The sequence below is a fragment of the Pongo pygmaeus genome, chromosome 10, assembly GCF_028885625.2.
Source record: "Pongo pygmaeus isolate AG05252 chromosome 10, NHGRI_mPonPyg2-v2.0_pri, whole genome shotgun sequence".
NCBI classification, from domain to species: domain Eukaryota; kingdom Metazoa; phylum Chordata; class Mammalia; order Primates; family Hominidae; genus Pongo; species Pongo pygmaeus.
In genome coordinates, this window is record NC_072383.2 from 45,704,166 (window position 1) to 45,718,993 (window position 14,828).

Below are 14,828 nucleotides of genomic sequence, written 5' to 3' on the forward strand. Positions count from 1 at the left end.
TTCGGAGTCTCAAAAAAATCCTAAGAGTATCCTGAGGATTTCCACAGTCCTTTATGCTACTTGCTCCATGTTGTTTTAGGCTTCTCATGTGTATCCACTGTGGGCTAGCCCACAGTGAGTGAGAGAAATACAATCATTTGCTGGTTTACTGAAAATTTGTAAATTACACTTGTATCCCCCTTTTTTCAGCTCAGTTCCCTAAAAATCCATGGGCAAAAATTTAATATGCAGTGTCTAGTGAAGGCTCTACCTAGGTGCTAGGTAATGGTGCCTGCCATAAAGTGGTCTGAGAATGAGCCAGAGTTCTCCACCAGTATCCCAAAGTCATGGCCGCCCAGGAGTACATATGATATGAAAACCTAAGTATACTTACCTCTCTCAGGTAAGTATACTTTCTCTCAGGGATAGAAAGCCTTAATTTCCCAGGGACTTATAGATACCTCTCTTGGGGTATCTATAAGGCTTTCTTTACCCAGAGCTATTTTTCCTGTTAATACCTGGATATCGCGGCTTCTGGCTGGCACCATGGATTGCAAGGAGCTAAGGGGAAACGATTGGCAGTACCTGGGTACAATTAGAAATCTCAGTGTAGAGAGAGGAAAAATACTACAGAACACATTGGGATGAACTCCTAATAATAATTTGGACACAATCCAGTAATGTCAGGCCATTAGGGAGAATTTCTAAAGACTGAAGTCACTGCTTCTAAGATGTGAAAGTTGGAGATTATTTGAGAAGCCAACAGACATGTATGTATTCACTTGTTCTCTTTAGGATAGTCATGGATGACAAAGCCTTCAATGAAAGGAGTTCTTGGCAGTCGTCTCAGATGTGTAGCAAAATATGGGAATGACCCTATGATGCCTCAGCCAGCATCATTTCCCTTTCCTTTGGAAGGGACAGATCACTCTTAAGGATGTCAAGGAACTTTCTAGGGAGTCACACGGTTATGTTAGGCCATCACAGCATTGGGATAGGGGATATCTCAGCATGTTGAGCCCTGTCTCTGGGGAGCTGACTTCTACCTCTTCCAAAGGGAGGCACGGTGATTGGAAGTGCCCGGTGCAAGGACTTTCGGGAACGAGAAGGACGACTCCGAGCTGCCTACAACCTGGTGAAGCGTGGGATCACCAATCTCTGTGTCATTGGGGGTGATGGCAGCCTCACTGGGGCTGACACTTTCCGTTCTGAGTGGAGTGACTTGTTGAGTGACCTCCAGAAAGCAGGTAAGAGAGTTTTCATATCAGTATTGCTTATTTGTGTCAGTACATGCACGTGTGTACACACACACATCGCCCCCGCCCCACTTTTACCTCCCATTGGAGAAAAATGTTACCCAGACACAAATAGGCAGTCTTTGCCCTCCTTTTTCTGGTATTGTCTACAACTCCTTTTGGCTAGAGTTTCTCTCTCTCTAGATATCTCCTCTTTAGGCATGCCAGGTACCTCACCCAGTGGCTCCTGGTTTGCTTCTCATTGTCAGGTAAGATCACAGATGAGGAGGCTACGAAATCCAGCTACCTGAACATTGTGGGCCTGGTTGGGTCAATTGACAATGACTTCTGTGGCACCGATATGACCATTGGCACTGACTCTGCCCTGCACCGGATCATAGAAATTGTAGATGCCATCACTACCACTGCCCAGAGGTAAGGGGACTTGGGAGGTAGGCAGTGTAAGAAGATGGCAGCTAGGACAGGCTAAAGGGCTAGAAGCTGCTGAAGACTAAAGCGTTTGAGCTATGGTGACTATAATGACCAGTTTTCTGGGGCTAGAACACTATTTTTAACGAAAAATTATCTAGAGCACTGAAATTGCACTGTTCCCTTAATGATATATGATTTGTCTTTTGCCACTGTCTGGCCCACTGTCCAAATATGCAGCTTTGAGGTCTTTCATATTGTTGGGGTAAATGGTTATTCTTCAGACTTGGCAAATCTAGGGAGCCCAGACATGAGCTACGCTTTCCAGCCATATCATAGAAAGTACAGGTGCTGCTATAACCACGACGGCTCAGAGATAAGGGGACCTGGGGGGAGGCAATGTAGGATGGGAGGGTAGAAGGGTAACAGTTTACCCCAGGGTAATCCTAGAGGATTCCAGTTAGTCCAATTGTCCCTTCACTTCTTATCCTTTCCTTTCCTTCCCTTCTCTGACCCCGTTCCTCCCTGAAACAGAGCCTCTGTTTAGACACCTTTTACTGCTGTGTTTTCTCAGGCCTAGGAAGGATACCTTGTGGCTAAAGTATTTCCCCTAGGTCTTCCTGGTCTCAGGAAGCCTGCTAGAAGGCCTGGCAGCATACACGTATCTCCCAGAGAGGGTAACTGGCCTAGATGTGGGTGGTGGCTTGATCTTGGCCATAGGGTCACTTGGACTGTGCCCTATGTCTATCTCTTGCAGCCACCAGAGGACATTTGTGTTGGAAGTAATGGGCCGCCACTGTGGGTAAGATCCTCATTCTGACCCATTTATTCCGTGGACCTAGCAATAGCCCTTTCCTTTTCCCCAGAGAGTCCAGTGAGGTCTCTCAGTAGCAGCAGATCTGGAGGTGCACATGCTCCTTGTGGTGTGGTTCCTTTTCTGGCCTCCATCCCCCTCCATTACATCCCCACACATGCATGTGTGTATGTGCTCAGGCACACGCTTGGTGTAAAGAGTGGGTAGTGCTCTGAGGCTGGAAGCCACTGTGGCAGGTGAACATAAATGGAAGGTATCCGTTAGAGACAGAATCTCACTGAGGGGCCCTGGTGCTCTTACCCTTGCCCCAAGAATAAAATGGAGGCTCTCCAGACCTTTTATCAACTATGAGGACTAGGAGAACTTGTTGGGTATGGATGAGGCTATTTGTAGAGTACAACTTCTAGCAGGATGCTTCTGACTCTCATCTCAGATACCTGGCCCTTGTCACCTCTCTGTCCTGTGGGGCCGACTGGGTTTTTATTCCTGAATGTCCACCAGATGACGACTGGGAGGAACACCTTTGTCGCCGACTCAGCGAGGTACTTGCACTTTATTTTGCCCTTCAGAAATCCCTCACCCTGTTCCACTGATGATCTGTTTCCCACGCATCGGCTTCATTCCATGGACCATTTTACCCTTTGTTCTCAACCAGACAAGGACCCGTGGTTCTCGTCTCAACATCATCATTGTGGCTGAGGGTGCAATTGACAAGAATGGAAAACCAATCACCTCAGAAGACATCAAGAATGTTCGTATGAATGAAGCCAGAGAGGTCTTAGACTCCATAGCCCATACCCTTCTGGCTTCTGAGTCTCCTGACACTGCTTCTCCCCTTGGTCCTTCTGCACGTCTTCCTGGGTCCCTGTCCCTGGTTGCCTCCCACAGAGAACCATTACAAGACAAGAGGCTGAGCTGTCCATGGTTTACCCAAGTCTCTGCTTGTTTTCTTCCTTTGACTCTGCGTAACCCTCTCTCTGTCCCTCTCTTGGTCCCTTCAGCTGGTGGTTAAGCGTCTGGGATATGACACCCGGGTTACTGTCTTGGGGCATGTGCAGAGGGGTGGGACGCCATCAGCCTTTGACAGAATTCTGGTAAGTCACTGGGCTCTGTGGCCCTCGTGCCTTGAAACCCTCAACCTTGTAGTCCTGCCCCCTCAGGGCTGCACTTCACCAGACAGGGACTTACATCACTGGTCGCATTGCCTCTCCACCAGCCTTTGGGCTGCAGTGGCCACTGACCCATTCCCATACACTTGAGGGTTCTCTTCTGTTACAAAAACAGTGAGAGACTATGCCTTCCTAATGGTGAGGAACAATATCTTTTTGTTTTGTTTTGTTTCATATATTTTTAATAAGAATTTTGAGATAATTGTAGATTCACATTCAGTTGTACAGAATAATACAGAGATAGTCCCACATAGCCTTTGCCCAGTTTCCTTCAATGGTAACATCTTGCGTAACATCTTGCGTAACTATAGTTACGCTATATCCTGGTGATATAGCAATATCACCAGGATATTGACATTGATATAGTCAAGCTACAGAACATTTCTATTACCACAGGATATCTCATGTTGTCCTTTTGTAGCCACGTGTACTTTACCCCCACCCATCCCTTCTCATTATTATTATTACTATTATTTTTTGAGATGGAGTCTCGCTCTGTCGCCCAGGCTGGAGTGCAATGGTGCGATCTCGGCTCACTGCACGTTCCGCCTCCCGGGTTCACGCCATTCTCCTGCCTCAGCCTCCCAAGTAGCTGGGACTACAGGCACCCGGACCACGCCAGGCTAATTTTTTGTATTTTTAGTAGAGACGGGGTTTCACCGTGTTAGCCGGGATGGTCTCGATCTCCTGACTTTGTGATCCACCCGCCTCAGCCTCCCAAAGTGCTGGGATTACAGGCGTGAGCCACTGCGCCCAGCCCTCCCTCCTCATTCTTAATCTCCGGCAACCACTAATCTGTCTCTTTGTCTGTAATTTTTAATCTCATGTATATTGTATAAATGGAATTGCATAATATGCAACCCTTTAGGATTGGCTTTTTTTTCCACTCAGCATAATTCTCTAGATATTTATCAAAGGTGTTTGTTTCTATAGTTTGCTGTTTTTTGCAAAGCAGTCCTCCATGGAGTGGACGTATTACAGTTTGTTTAATCATTCAAACATTTGAGTTGTTTTCAATTTTTGGCTATTAGGGATAAAGCGACTATGAACATTTGTGTACAGCTTTTTGTGTGAACTTAAATTTTCATTTCTGCAGAGTAATTGCCCAGGAGTTCAATTGGGTTGTATGGTAGTTTTTTGTTTCTTAAAAAAATTTTTTTTCAAAGATACTGCCCAACTGTTTCCATAATAGCTGTACCATTTTAATTTCCATCAGCAATTCATGAACCACCTTTTTTGTTTGCATCCTTACCAGCATTTGGGGGTCGTCACTTTTTTTTTTTTTTTTTTACTATTCTGATAGGTATATAGTGGTATTTCTTTTTTCTTTCTTTCTTTCTTTTTTATTTTGAAATGGAGTCTCTCTCTGTTGCCCAGGCTGGAGTGCAGTGGCATGGTCTCAGCTCACTGCAACCTCTGCCTCCTGGGTTCAAGGGATTCTCTGGCCTCAGCCTCCCGAGTAGCTGGGATTGCAGGTGCCTGCCACCATGCCCAGCTAATTTTTTAAATTTTTAGTAGAGATGGGGGTTTCACCATGTTGGCCAGGCAGGTCTTGAACTTCTGACCTTGTGATCTGCCTGCCTCGGCCTCCCAAAACATTGGGATTACCGGCGTAAGCTACCGGGCCCAGCCTTTTTTTTTTTTTAGAGGTGGAGTCTTGCTCTATCACCCAGGCTAGAGTGCAGTGGTGCAATCTCGGCTCACTGCAGTCTCCATCTCCCGGGTTCAAGGGATTCTCCTACCTCAGCCTCCTGAGTAGCTGGGATTACAGGCACATGCCACCGTGCCTGGCAAACTTTTTGTATTTTTAGTAGAGACGGGGTTCCACCATGCTAGCCAGGCTGGTCTTGAACTCCTGACCTCAGGTGATCTGCCTGCCTCGGCCTCCCAAAATGCTGGAATTACAGGCATGTAATCCCAACCTTAGACACTCAGTTTAAACCCTCTTATCCTATTTTCACTAGAAGAGCAAAGCAATCTCCTACCTTGTTTTGTCAATAAGAAGGGAATATTATTAAGTCCCAGTAATCCTGTTGATTACCATAGTGGGCGTTTCTCTAGAACTAAGTAGAATCTTTGGGGTTCCGATGGCAAGAATACAGAGTCATCAAGCTTTAGATGAAATCTGTTTGGGGAGGTAAAGCCCAGTAAGTTCTTTGCTGCAGTTCTTAATTGTGAGACTTAGTCTTATGATTTGGAAAAGGCCTCAAGTATCCTGACTCTCTAGGCTGAGCCAAGATGGGACAGCCTGAGCCAGACTGTCTTTGTTCTCTGGGCTCCTGCAGGGCAGCAGGATGGGTGTGGAAGCAGTGATGGCACTTTTGGAGGGGACCCCAGATACCCCAGCCTGTGTAGTGAGCCTCTCTGGTAACCAGGCTGTGCGCCTGCCCCTCATGGAATGTGTCCAGGTGGTAAGTACTGATCCTAAACCCCTTTCTTAACACTCTCAAGCCCCTGCCTTGGAGCTCAAGGGGAATGAGACTACGTCTAAGGCCACTGGTATAGGAGCAGGTGGAAAGGCAAGATGGTATAGTAAGAGACATGTGGGGAAAGAACACAGTGGGCTTTGCATAGGAGCTCTTAACTAAGCTTTAGTGTTCCCATCTGTAAAACGTTCCTAAGGAAGGTGGGAGATTCTACATCCTCCTTAGTAATGAAACCCAGTATCTCATAATATACAACCTCAAACCTTTTTATCGTGTCTTTATTGGAAGAATAATGCTATATTCCTCCTAACTTTATTAAGAACAGGAGAATATTATTAAATTCTAGCTGGGTAGCTTTTGTCTCTATGATTTATATCTTGAACATGTTTCTCTGAACCAACATGAGGTTACTAATGCTCACGTTGAGGGTTATTGTAAGGATTGGAGATAAGCTATATTAGCATGTGATGCAGTACCTAGCAAATGTTGAGTGCTCAGGAAATGGTGGCCTTTATTATGAAGGAATCACTCCTTCGATACCACAGAGTGAACATGGCGGCTGGGAGCAAGAGCTAGGCTATGTGGCCTGGTTCTGAGGGCTGGTCTAAATGCTCCCCATCTCCCGGCCTCCTGCTCTCTGAGACTCAGGAGTCCCAGTTACCTGCAGCCTTTCTTGGAAATGTATCTGTAAAAGCTCCAAAGCGAAGGCACTGCCCCACAGAGCTGAAATCAATAGTTGAGAAGCACACAGCAGGGATCAGTCCTTCTTAACTGGGTTACCTGTAGGATCTTCATTTACTTATGACTTTAGAGGCTGCTTTAAGGCTGGGGACCTGGGTGTGGAATGGAAGATACTATTTATCTGTGAGCATTCCTCCACTCTGCCCATACTTCTAATAAACAGAGCATAGTGCCGGGCGCGGTGGCTCACGCCTGTAATCCCAACACTTTGGGAGGCCGAGGCAGGCAGATCACAAGGTCAGGAGATCAAGACCATCCTGGCTAACATGGTGAAAAATACCAAAAAAATTAGCTGGGTGTGGTTGCACACGCCTATAATCCCAGCTACTTGGGAGGCTGAGGCAGGAGAATTGCTTGAACCCGGGAGGCAGGGGGGTTGCAGTGAGCCAAGATCATGCCACCGCACTCCAGCCTGGGTGACAGAGCGAGACTCCGTCTCAAAAAAAAAATAAAATAAACAGAGCATAGAATCAGTTCTTTGCTTTTGCTGCTCATTACTTAGACAACTCAGGAAAAACAAAAATACTTCTGTGTAAGTTTGGGGGCATAGGAAAGGTGGGGTGTAGAATGGGCAGGATCTAGTCACAATCCCAGAGATGGGCAGAGTTCGACTGTGGGATGGAGATCCAGCTGTGCAGAATCCTGACCCTGGAGTTGAAACTGTCACTGTGCTCCCCCCTCAGACCAAAGATGTGACCAAGGCCATGGATGAGAAGAAATTTGATGAAGCCCTGAAGCTGAGAGGCCGGTGAGGAGATGACAGGAAGCTCACTAGCTACAGAAATCAGAGGCCTGAACGAAGCCAAAGATCTCCATGGCTCCAGGCCCAAAACATGAGCTTCTGCTGCTTCCTTTTCTGATTCTCTTTGCAGCAAGTTCCTGCCCAAGAAAATTAGTTGTGAGGTGACTGGGAGGCTCGGTTCATCTCAGGGGTGCGGTCCCTGGCATCAACCTTTTATAATCTGTTATTTCTATATGTGAGCCCCAGCAAGATGATAAGTTCCTCTAGGCAAGGGACAGTCTCTTGTGCTAAGCACAGTGCCTGAAGAAGAGTACTGAGGGATTGTTTGATGAACTAGTGGCCCCTTTGCAGCCCCTGCCCTGTCCCTGCTCTGCCCCAGTTCTGTCCTCAGAGGTTTGCCCTATGGAACTTCCCTCTGGGAGCAAAACTTCAGACAAGGATCTCCATGGCTGCTGGCTGTAGGGAATGGCCTGAAGACACCTCTCTCTATTTGTACTTCCTACAGGAGCTTCATGAACAACTGGGAGGTGTACAAGCTTCTAGCTCATGTCAGACCCCCGGTATCTAAGGTACTGGCAAGTTGACTTGCCCTCTCCCCTTTTCCTTCTCCCTCCCCTAGTCTCTCTTCATAAAGTGCTACCACAGTCCATACAATGTAAGCCTTGCCAACTTCTCTGCCCCACTCTGATCTTCAGTGCTGGGTCTCTGGCCCTATTATAATGATTTCCTCTTAACCACCCCTAGATACCAGAGCCCCCTTCTTAGTGTACCCTGGATATCTCTAACACAAGACCCATGCCCACTTCAGGACTGGCAGGATAGCATGCAAAGAATGGGAAAGAGGGCTTATGTACTTTTTCTCTGGGAAAATATGAGAATAATCACATCTAAGTGTATCTAAGCCACTTCTTCCATTGGAATAGTGATTCTCAATATTAAGTATATATCGGAATTGTTTGGGTTGCTTATTAAACATGCAAACTCCTGGGCCCCTCTCTCAGAGGAGATTCATATCTGGGTAGAGGCCAGGAATATGCAGGTTTAACAGGCTCCCCCAGTGGATTCTGATGCAGGTGATACAAGGAACACACTTGGGAAGTGCTGCTCTGGAAGGTCTCTCATTCGTTGTATAATAATGATATCTGAAATGGGGGACAGCAGCTTTATTTATTGATCTGTGATCAAGAATTTTGCTTCCATAGTATGTGGCAGCAAGCTGTGCTGGCATTCTTTGGGAGAGGGGTGTGTGTTGTCTTAGGCAGATGTCCTGATCCTTGGATGACAAGGGCTTAGAGCTCTGCCTCCTTTACTAACCTCCTCCCTGTTCCCCTGCTGGGTTTCTGTCCTCATTTTTCCCTGCTTCCTCCTGTATAGAGTGGTTCGCACACAGTGGCTGTGATGAACGTGGGGGCTCCGGCTGCAGGCATGAATGCTGCTGTTCGCTCCACCGTGAGGATTGGCCTTATCCAGGGCAACCGAGTGCTCGTTGTCCATGATGGTTTCGAGGGCCTGGCCAAGGGGCAGGTATGGAGACTATTCTGGGACCCAGGAGCAGACATGGGGAAGATAAGTGTAGCAAAAATGACCTGTCCATTCTCTTGGCTTCCTCTGTTCCTCACTACCTCTCTCTCCTCTCTCAGGGTCCAGGCAGAAGTAGATATTTAATGTTAGGACAGTAGGAACAGGCAGGAATTACTGGAGTGAACCATTGCAAACAACATGGCTTATTTAATTCTCTATCCCAAAGCTCAGCACAGTGCCTGGCATAGGTAGATGCTTAATATTTGTGAATGAGCAGTAAGGGTAGAAGAAGTTCAGTGCATGGGGAAAAGCTAGTACCTGGTGTACCTCTTCCAACCAAGGGGGATCCAGGGGTAGGGTTAGAACTCAAGCAGTGGCACCAGTCCCACACAGGCCTCCTAGTGCTTTAGCCTTGTGCAGAGCTCTGTGGCTTATCCCCACAGATAGAGGAAGCTGGCTGGAGCTATGTTGGGGGCTGGACTGGCCAAGGTGGCTCCAAACTTGGGACTAAAAGGTAAGTAGCACTGCAGAGGCATCTCCTCCCAGTCACCTCTTAAAGTTGCCCTTGGATGTGGGTTCATTATGCCATGGTCTGCTTCAACCACCCTGTTGTCTGGGTCCTCCACCCCCAACCTCACAGTTGCTGCCATGAGGGCAGACATGCCCATCTCAACATCTTTAGCAGCTCTGGCAACTTAGAGCTCCAGTATGTATCCTTGGATAGGACTGAGAGGGTGGGCTAGGGAGGGCGGCACAGGTCAAGAAATTAAAAATAAAGTGCCTCTAACTCTAGCTTTTCTCTCCCTCAATTTTGCTGTCTCTTCCCCAAATTCCAATTCCCCTTCCCCGCCTCCCCACATCACTGGTCACCTAGGACTCTACCCAAGAAGAGCTTTGAACAGATCAGTGCCAATATAACTAAGTTTAACATTCAGGGCCTTGTCATCATTGGGGGCTTTGAGGTGAGTGCCTGCCACCATTTCTTCCTCTCTCCCTTCCACCTCCTCTCCCTCTCCCCAATCCTGCCCTTGTGCTCTCTTCTTCTTAGGCTTACACAGGGGGCCTGGAACTGATGGAGGGCAGGAAGCAGTTTGATGAGCTCTGCATCCCATTTGTGGTCATTCCTGCTACAGTCTCCAACAATGTCCCTGGCTCAGACTTCAGCGTTGGGGCTGACACAGCACTCAATACTATCTGCACGGTGAGAGCCTACCACCACTTCCCATCCCTTTTGGCCAGGATTATAATCCTTAAACTGAATGTGGTCCCAAACAGTGAGCTACTCTTTATATCAAGAAAATGGGAATGTTTGAAAATGATTCTTCAGCTGGGCGTGGTGGCTCACACTTCTAATCCCAGCACTTTGGGAGGCCAAGGCAGGCAGATCACTTGGGGTCAGGAGTTCAAGAGCAGCCTGGCCAACATGGTGAAACCCCATCTCTACTAAAAATACAAAAATTAGCTGGGTGTGGTGGTAGGCGCCTGTAATCTCAGCTACTTGTGAGGCTGGGGCAGGAAAATTGCTTGAACCTGGGAGGCGGAGGTTACAGTGAGCAGAGATCGTGCCACTTTACTTCAGCCTGAGTGACAAAGTGTTCAGTTTCCTCACCTAGAAATGCACCAATACCCTGAATACCAAATGTTTTGTTTTGTTTTTTCTTTCTGAGATCATGCAGTCTAATTTTCTGAGCAGTAGAAAGGATAGGTACAGCTTTCTTCCCAGGAGAGACGTTCTGCAGTGAGGTTGGCAAATATGCCTGTTACCCTAAATGCAAGAACTTGATGAGCTCTAGGGGCCCTGCCAGCCTATGGAGAATATAGTTCCAGGGTTTAATTAATGGCAAAGATTAAAGAGTGACAAGAATCAGTCCCCTGACCATGTCTTTCTAACTATAACCCATTGTCCTTGCAGACCTGTGACCGCATCAAGCAGTCAGCAGCTGGCACCAAGCGTCGGGTGTTTATCATTGAGACTATGGGTGGCTACTGTGGCTACCTGGCCACCATGGCTGGACTGGCAGCTGGGGCCGATGCTGCCTACATTTTTGAGGAGCCCTTCACCATTCGAGATCTGCAGGTAGCTGGCCACCCAGAGCCTGCTAGGTAGCTCTCCCCTGTCTCCAGACTGTTTCCACAGTGATCTGAACTATGAGAGCTCAAGTTGAGCACAGAGCTGATTGGTCTGTAGAATCCTGTGAAGACCAGAAAGAGCACTATGCAGGCACTCTCTGGTGTCACCTCATATGCATGACCACAGCTACTGTTGTTGGAATGCTGATTTTGAGTCAGGTGACCTGGTGCTAAGCCCTTTATGGGCATTTTTGCATTTTATCTTCACAATAGACATGCAAAGAAGATACTATCTCCATATAACATAGAAAGGTTTAGAGAGGTTAAAAAACTTTTCTAAACTCCTAAGTGAGCAGATGGTTTAAGTAGTTGAGAAAGTCAGTGATCTTTTTACTACATCATGTCTCCCCTTCAGATTTCCCTTGCTGTCATTCTGCTTTTGAGAGAGATACTGTCTCAAAACAGAGATATAAAGTGTCAACACTGACACTGTGACCACAAGTCAGCCCTCTGAGGCAAGGGGAACCAGAAAGGCTTGGAAAGGGAGATTGGAGAGGGTGAGGGGCTGAACACTGACAGCTACTGCAGCTGTCTGTAGTGCTCCCTCTTCCAGTTCTGTCTCATTTGGAGTCATTGTTTAAATTTCAGTCCACACTGAGCTTCTTAAAGGAATTAGGCACAGTTCAGGCCCAGGACTGTAAACAACTCTCTTCCATGTCTCTCTTCCTTCCTGGAGAGGTGTGGTGTGGAAGAAGATTTATACCCAACCTTATCCATTCCCAGTTAGGCTTAGGATTTACTCTTTCATTTTCAGGCAAATGTTGAACATCTGGTGCAAAAGATGAAAACAACTGTGAAAAGGGGCTTGGTGTTAAGGTACCTCATCCATGGTTTATTCCTAAGTGAAGAAGAAAAATAAGCTTTGGCTCAAACCCATAGAATGGCCATGGTTGGGACACCCTGAGGAATCTATAGATATAAAGGGAGGGGGCCAGCCTATCCCTTGAATCCTGGGAGGAGATAAAAATTGAAAGGAAAGAACAAAGGCAGAAATGGGGGATGGGAAGCAACCACAGAGTCACAGGCTTTTGGTCTCCACCTGGCAGGAATGAAAAGTGTAATGAGAACTATACCACTGACTTCATTTTCAACCTGTACTCTGAGGAGGGGAAGGGCATCTTCGACAGCAGGAAGAATGTGCTTGGTCACATGCAGCAGGTAGGGAAGACACCTTAGTCCTGCCCTTCATCAGACAGCCATACCTGCCAACAGCCACTGAGGCTTCCACTGGCCTTTTCCAGTCTTCTGGAGGAGCCTGTCAGTGCCATCGTGGAGCATGGGCCTGCAGACTCTTACAGTCATAGAATCAAAACGTCTTTATCCTGGAAATGACTTTAAAGATTATATGGTCTATCCTTTTCATTCAGGGGAGGGCTTTTCAACCTTGGCAGCTTTGCCCTTTGGGGCTGGATGATAATTTGTCATGGGTAGCTGTTCTATGCACTGTAGGACAGTTGCACAGCATCCCTGGTCTCTACCCACTCGATGCCAGTAGCACCTCCCTCTCACTCCCAATTGTAACAAAAATGTCTCCAAACATTCCCACTTTCCCACCTGCCTTCTCTTAATTCAAAGGAAATCTGTATGATGTTTTATATTAATTCTGAGGTGCTACCAAGGGCAGCCAGATTGGGCCACAAAAAAACACTTTTATGTCATCATTGACAGTGATCAACAAAAGCTGCTGGGCTGAAGAGGGGCAGGCAGCTGACCCGTTGGCCAGTAAGACTAAAACAGGATCTGGCAGCTGTGGAGCTAAAAGAGGGGATTGTGGGGCCAATCATCTTTAATTAGTTGTTATTATATCTGATACATGGCCAAATGTGCTGGGCCAGCTTGCCTTGGATGCTGGCACTGCCTCAGGGCACCCTTTCATAGTTTGACTTCTGGATTCCTGTTTTGGGCTGTAAGCCTGGGGCCCATCTTTCTTTTTTCTCTGTGTGTCTAGATATCTCTGCCACTTCATTAGAGTCCTTCCCTCTGTAATTTTTATGTTTCTTTCTCCAGGGTGGGAGCCCAACCCCATTTGATAGGAATTTTGCCACTAAGATGGGCGCCAAGGCTATGAACTGGATGTCTGGGAAAATCAAAGAGAGTTACCGTAATGGTAGGTGGGGTAAGAGAGCGAGTGCCCTCTATAGAGGCTGGTTCCCCAGTATAGAAGCTGACTGCCCATCCCTTATTGCAGGGCGGATCTTTGCCAATACTCCAGATTCGGGCTGTGTTCTGGGGATGCGTAAGAGGGCTCTGGTCTTCCAACCAGTGACTGAGCTGAAGGACCAGACAGATTTTGAGTGAGTACATCTGCTTTCTGGAGTGGTTCTTTCTCCCTGGTAGTTTCAAGCTCTACTGTCCTCAACCTGTTCACTGTCTTTAATTCTTTTTTTTTTTTTTTAAGGAGTAACACCTGTATTCTTACCCATTTCAGATGTGATGCACATATCCTAAATCTAACCTCTTCTGTCTAACTTCTTCCTATAAACCTTTGGTAGAAGTTGATTGGGGTGCTAAAAGATTATATCATCATTTACCTCATTCCTCTGTAGGCATCGAATCCCCAAGGAACAGTGGTGGCTGAAACTGAGGCCCATCCTCAAAATCCTAGCCAAGTACGAGATTGACTTGGACACTTCAGACCATGCCCACCTGGAGCACATCACCCGGAAGCGGTCCGGGGAAGCTGCTGTCTAAACCTCTCTGGAGTGAGGGGAATAGATTACCTGATCATAGTCAGCTCACCCCCTGATAAGTCCACATCTTCTCAGTGTTTTAGCTGTTTTTTTCATTAGGTTTCCTTTTATTCTGTACCTTGCAGCCATGATCAGTTCTGGCCAGGAGCTGGAGGAGCGGGCAGTGGGTGGGAGCTCCTTTCAGGTAGAATTTAACATGACTTCTGCCCCAGCTTTATCTGTCACACTAGGCTGGGCACCTCTAGTGCTACTGCTAGATATCACTTACTCAGAATTTTCCTAAAAATAAGCTTTATTTATTTCTTTGTGATAACAAAGAGTCTTGGTTCCTCTACTACTTTTACTACAGTGACAAATTGTAACTACACTAATAAATGCCAACTGGTCACTGTGCTTTTGCTTCTCCTGTTATCATCTTCCCAAGTGGAATGTAATACTGTCAGCCCCATGTATCAGACACTTGCCTGATGAAGCAGTAAAGACGTTAAGGGTATCACAGGGGGTGGAAGAAGGGATTATCTCTAGTACACTACTTGCTGGCTGTCCGAAAAATTATCACTGCCAAACTCTAAAAACAGTTCTAAATAGTGACTGAGAAGGTTTGTTGCTGGAGTCATGGATTAAGGCAGCCAAATACTCTTTGCACAGTTCTTTAGTGGGAAGAGAAATTAACAATAAATATCAAGCACTGCGGTAGGCATTTCCTCATTGAATCTTCAAAGTAGCTTTTGGAGGGCAGTGGTGACAGCCTGACTTCAGAAAGGAGGACACTGGAGCTCAAGGTGATTGATTACATAATATCTCCTTCAATATTATTCAAGTAGAACTCAAACTCAGTTCTGACTTCAAACCTCATCCTCATTCCCCATTCCTGCTTCCTTACCATGCCATATCAAATCCCCAGAGCCATAAGGCCTATGAAAATAAAGTGAAAGGGAAGGTTCAGGCATTC

The 14,828-nt window shown here is 46.8% G+C and overlaps 1 protein-coding gene across 7 annotated transcripts in view; it reads left to right on the forward strand.

Annotated features, from left to right (window-relative positions):
• The window catches only part of PFKM (phosphofructokinase, muscle), a 40,846-nt gene extending 26,577 nt beyond the window's left edge, over positions 1-14,269 (forward strand). For all 7 annotated transcript variants that reach the window (XM_054443084.2, XM_054443079.1, XM_054443080.1 and 4 more), the window contains 19 exons: positions 1,037-1,226; positions 1,484-1,649; positions 2,401-2,445; positions 2,891-2,999; positions 3,113-3,208; positions 3,459-3,551; positions 5,912-6,037; positions 7,477-7,541; positions 8,041-8,104; positions 8,910-9,059; positions 9,500-9,570; positions 9,931-10,018; positions 10,105-10,257; positions 10,969-11,133; positions 11,941-12,002; positions 12,233-12,344; positions 13,194-13,293; positions 13,375-13,480; positions 13,733-14,269. In XM_054443084.2, the coding sequence (XP_054299059.1) occupies positions 1,037-1,226; positions 1,484-1,649; positions 2,401-2,445; positions 2,891-2,999; positions 3,113-3,208; positions 3,459-3,551; positions 5,912-6,037; positions 7,477-7,541; positions 8,041-8,104; positions 8,910-9,059; positions 9,500-9,570; positions 9,931-10,018; positions 10,105-10,257; positions 10,969-11,133; positions 11,941-12,002; positions 12,233-12,344; positions 13,194-13,293; positions 13,375-13,480; positions 13,733-13,877 (2,106 nt within the window). In that variant the 3' untranslated portion in view covers positions 13,878-14,269. The remainder of the gene's footprint in view (positions 1-1,036; positions 1,227-1,483; positions 1,650-2,400; positions 2,446-2,890; positions 3,000-3,112; positions 3,209-3,458; positions 3,552-5,911; positions 6,038-7,476; positions 7,542-8,040; positions 8,105-8,909; positions 9,060-9,499; positions 9,571-9,930; positions 10,019-10,104; positions 10,258-10,968; positions 11,134-11,940; positions 12,003-12,232; positions 12,345-13,193; positions 13,294-13,374; positions 13,481-13,732) is intronic.
• Positions 14,270-14,828: the final 559 nt, after the last annotated feature.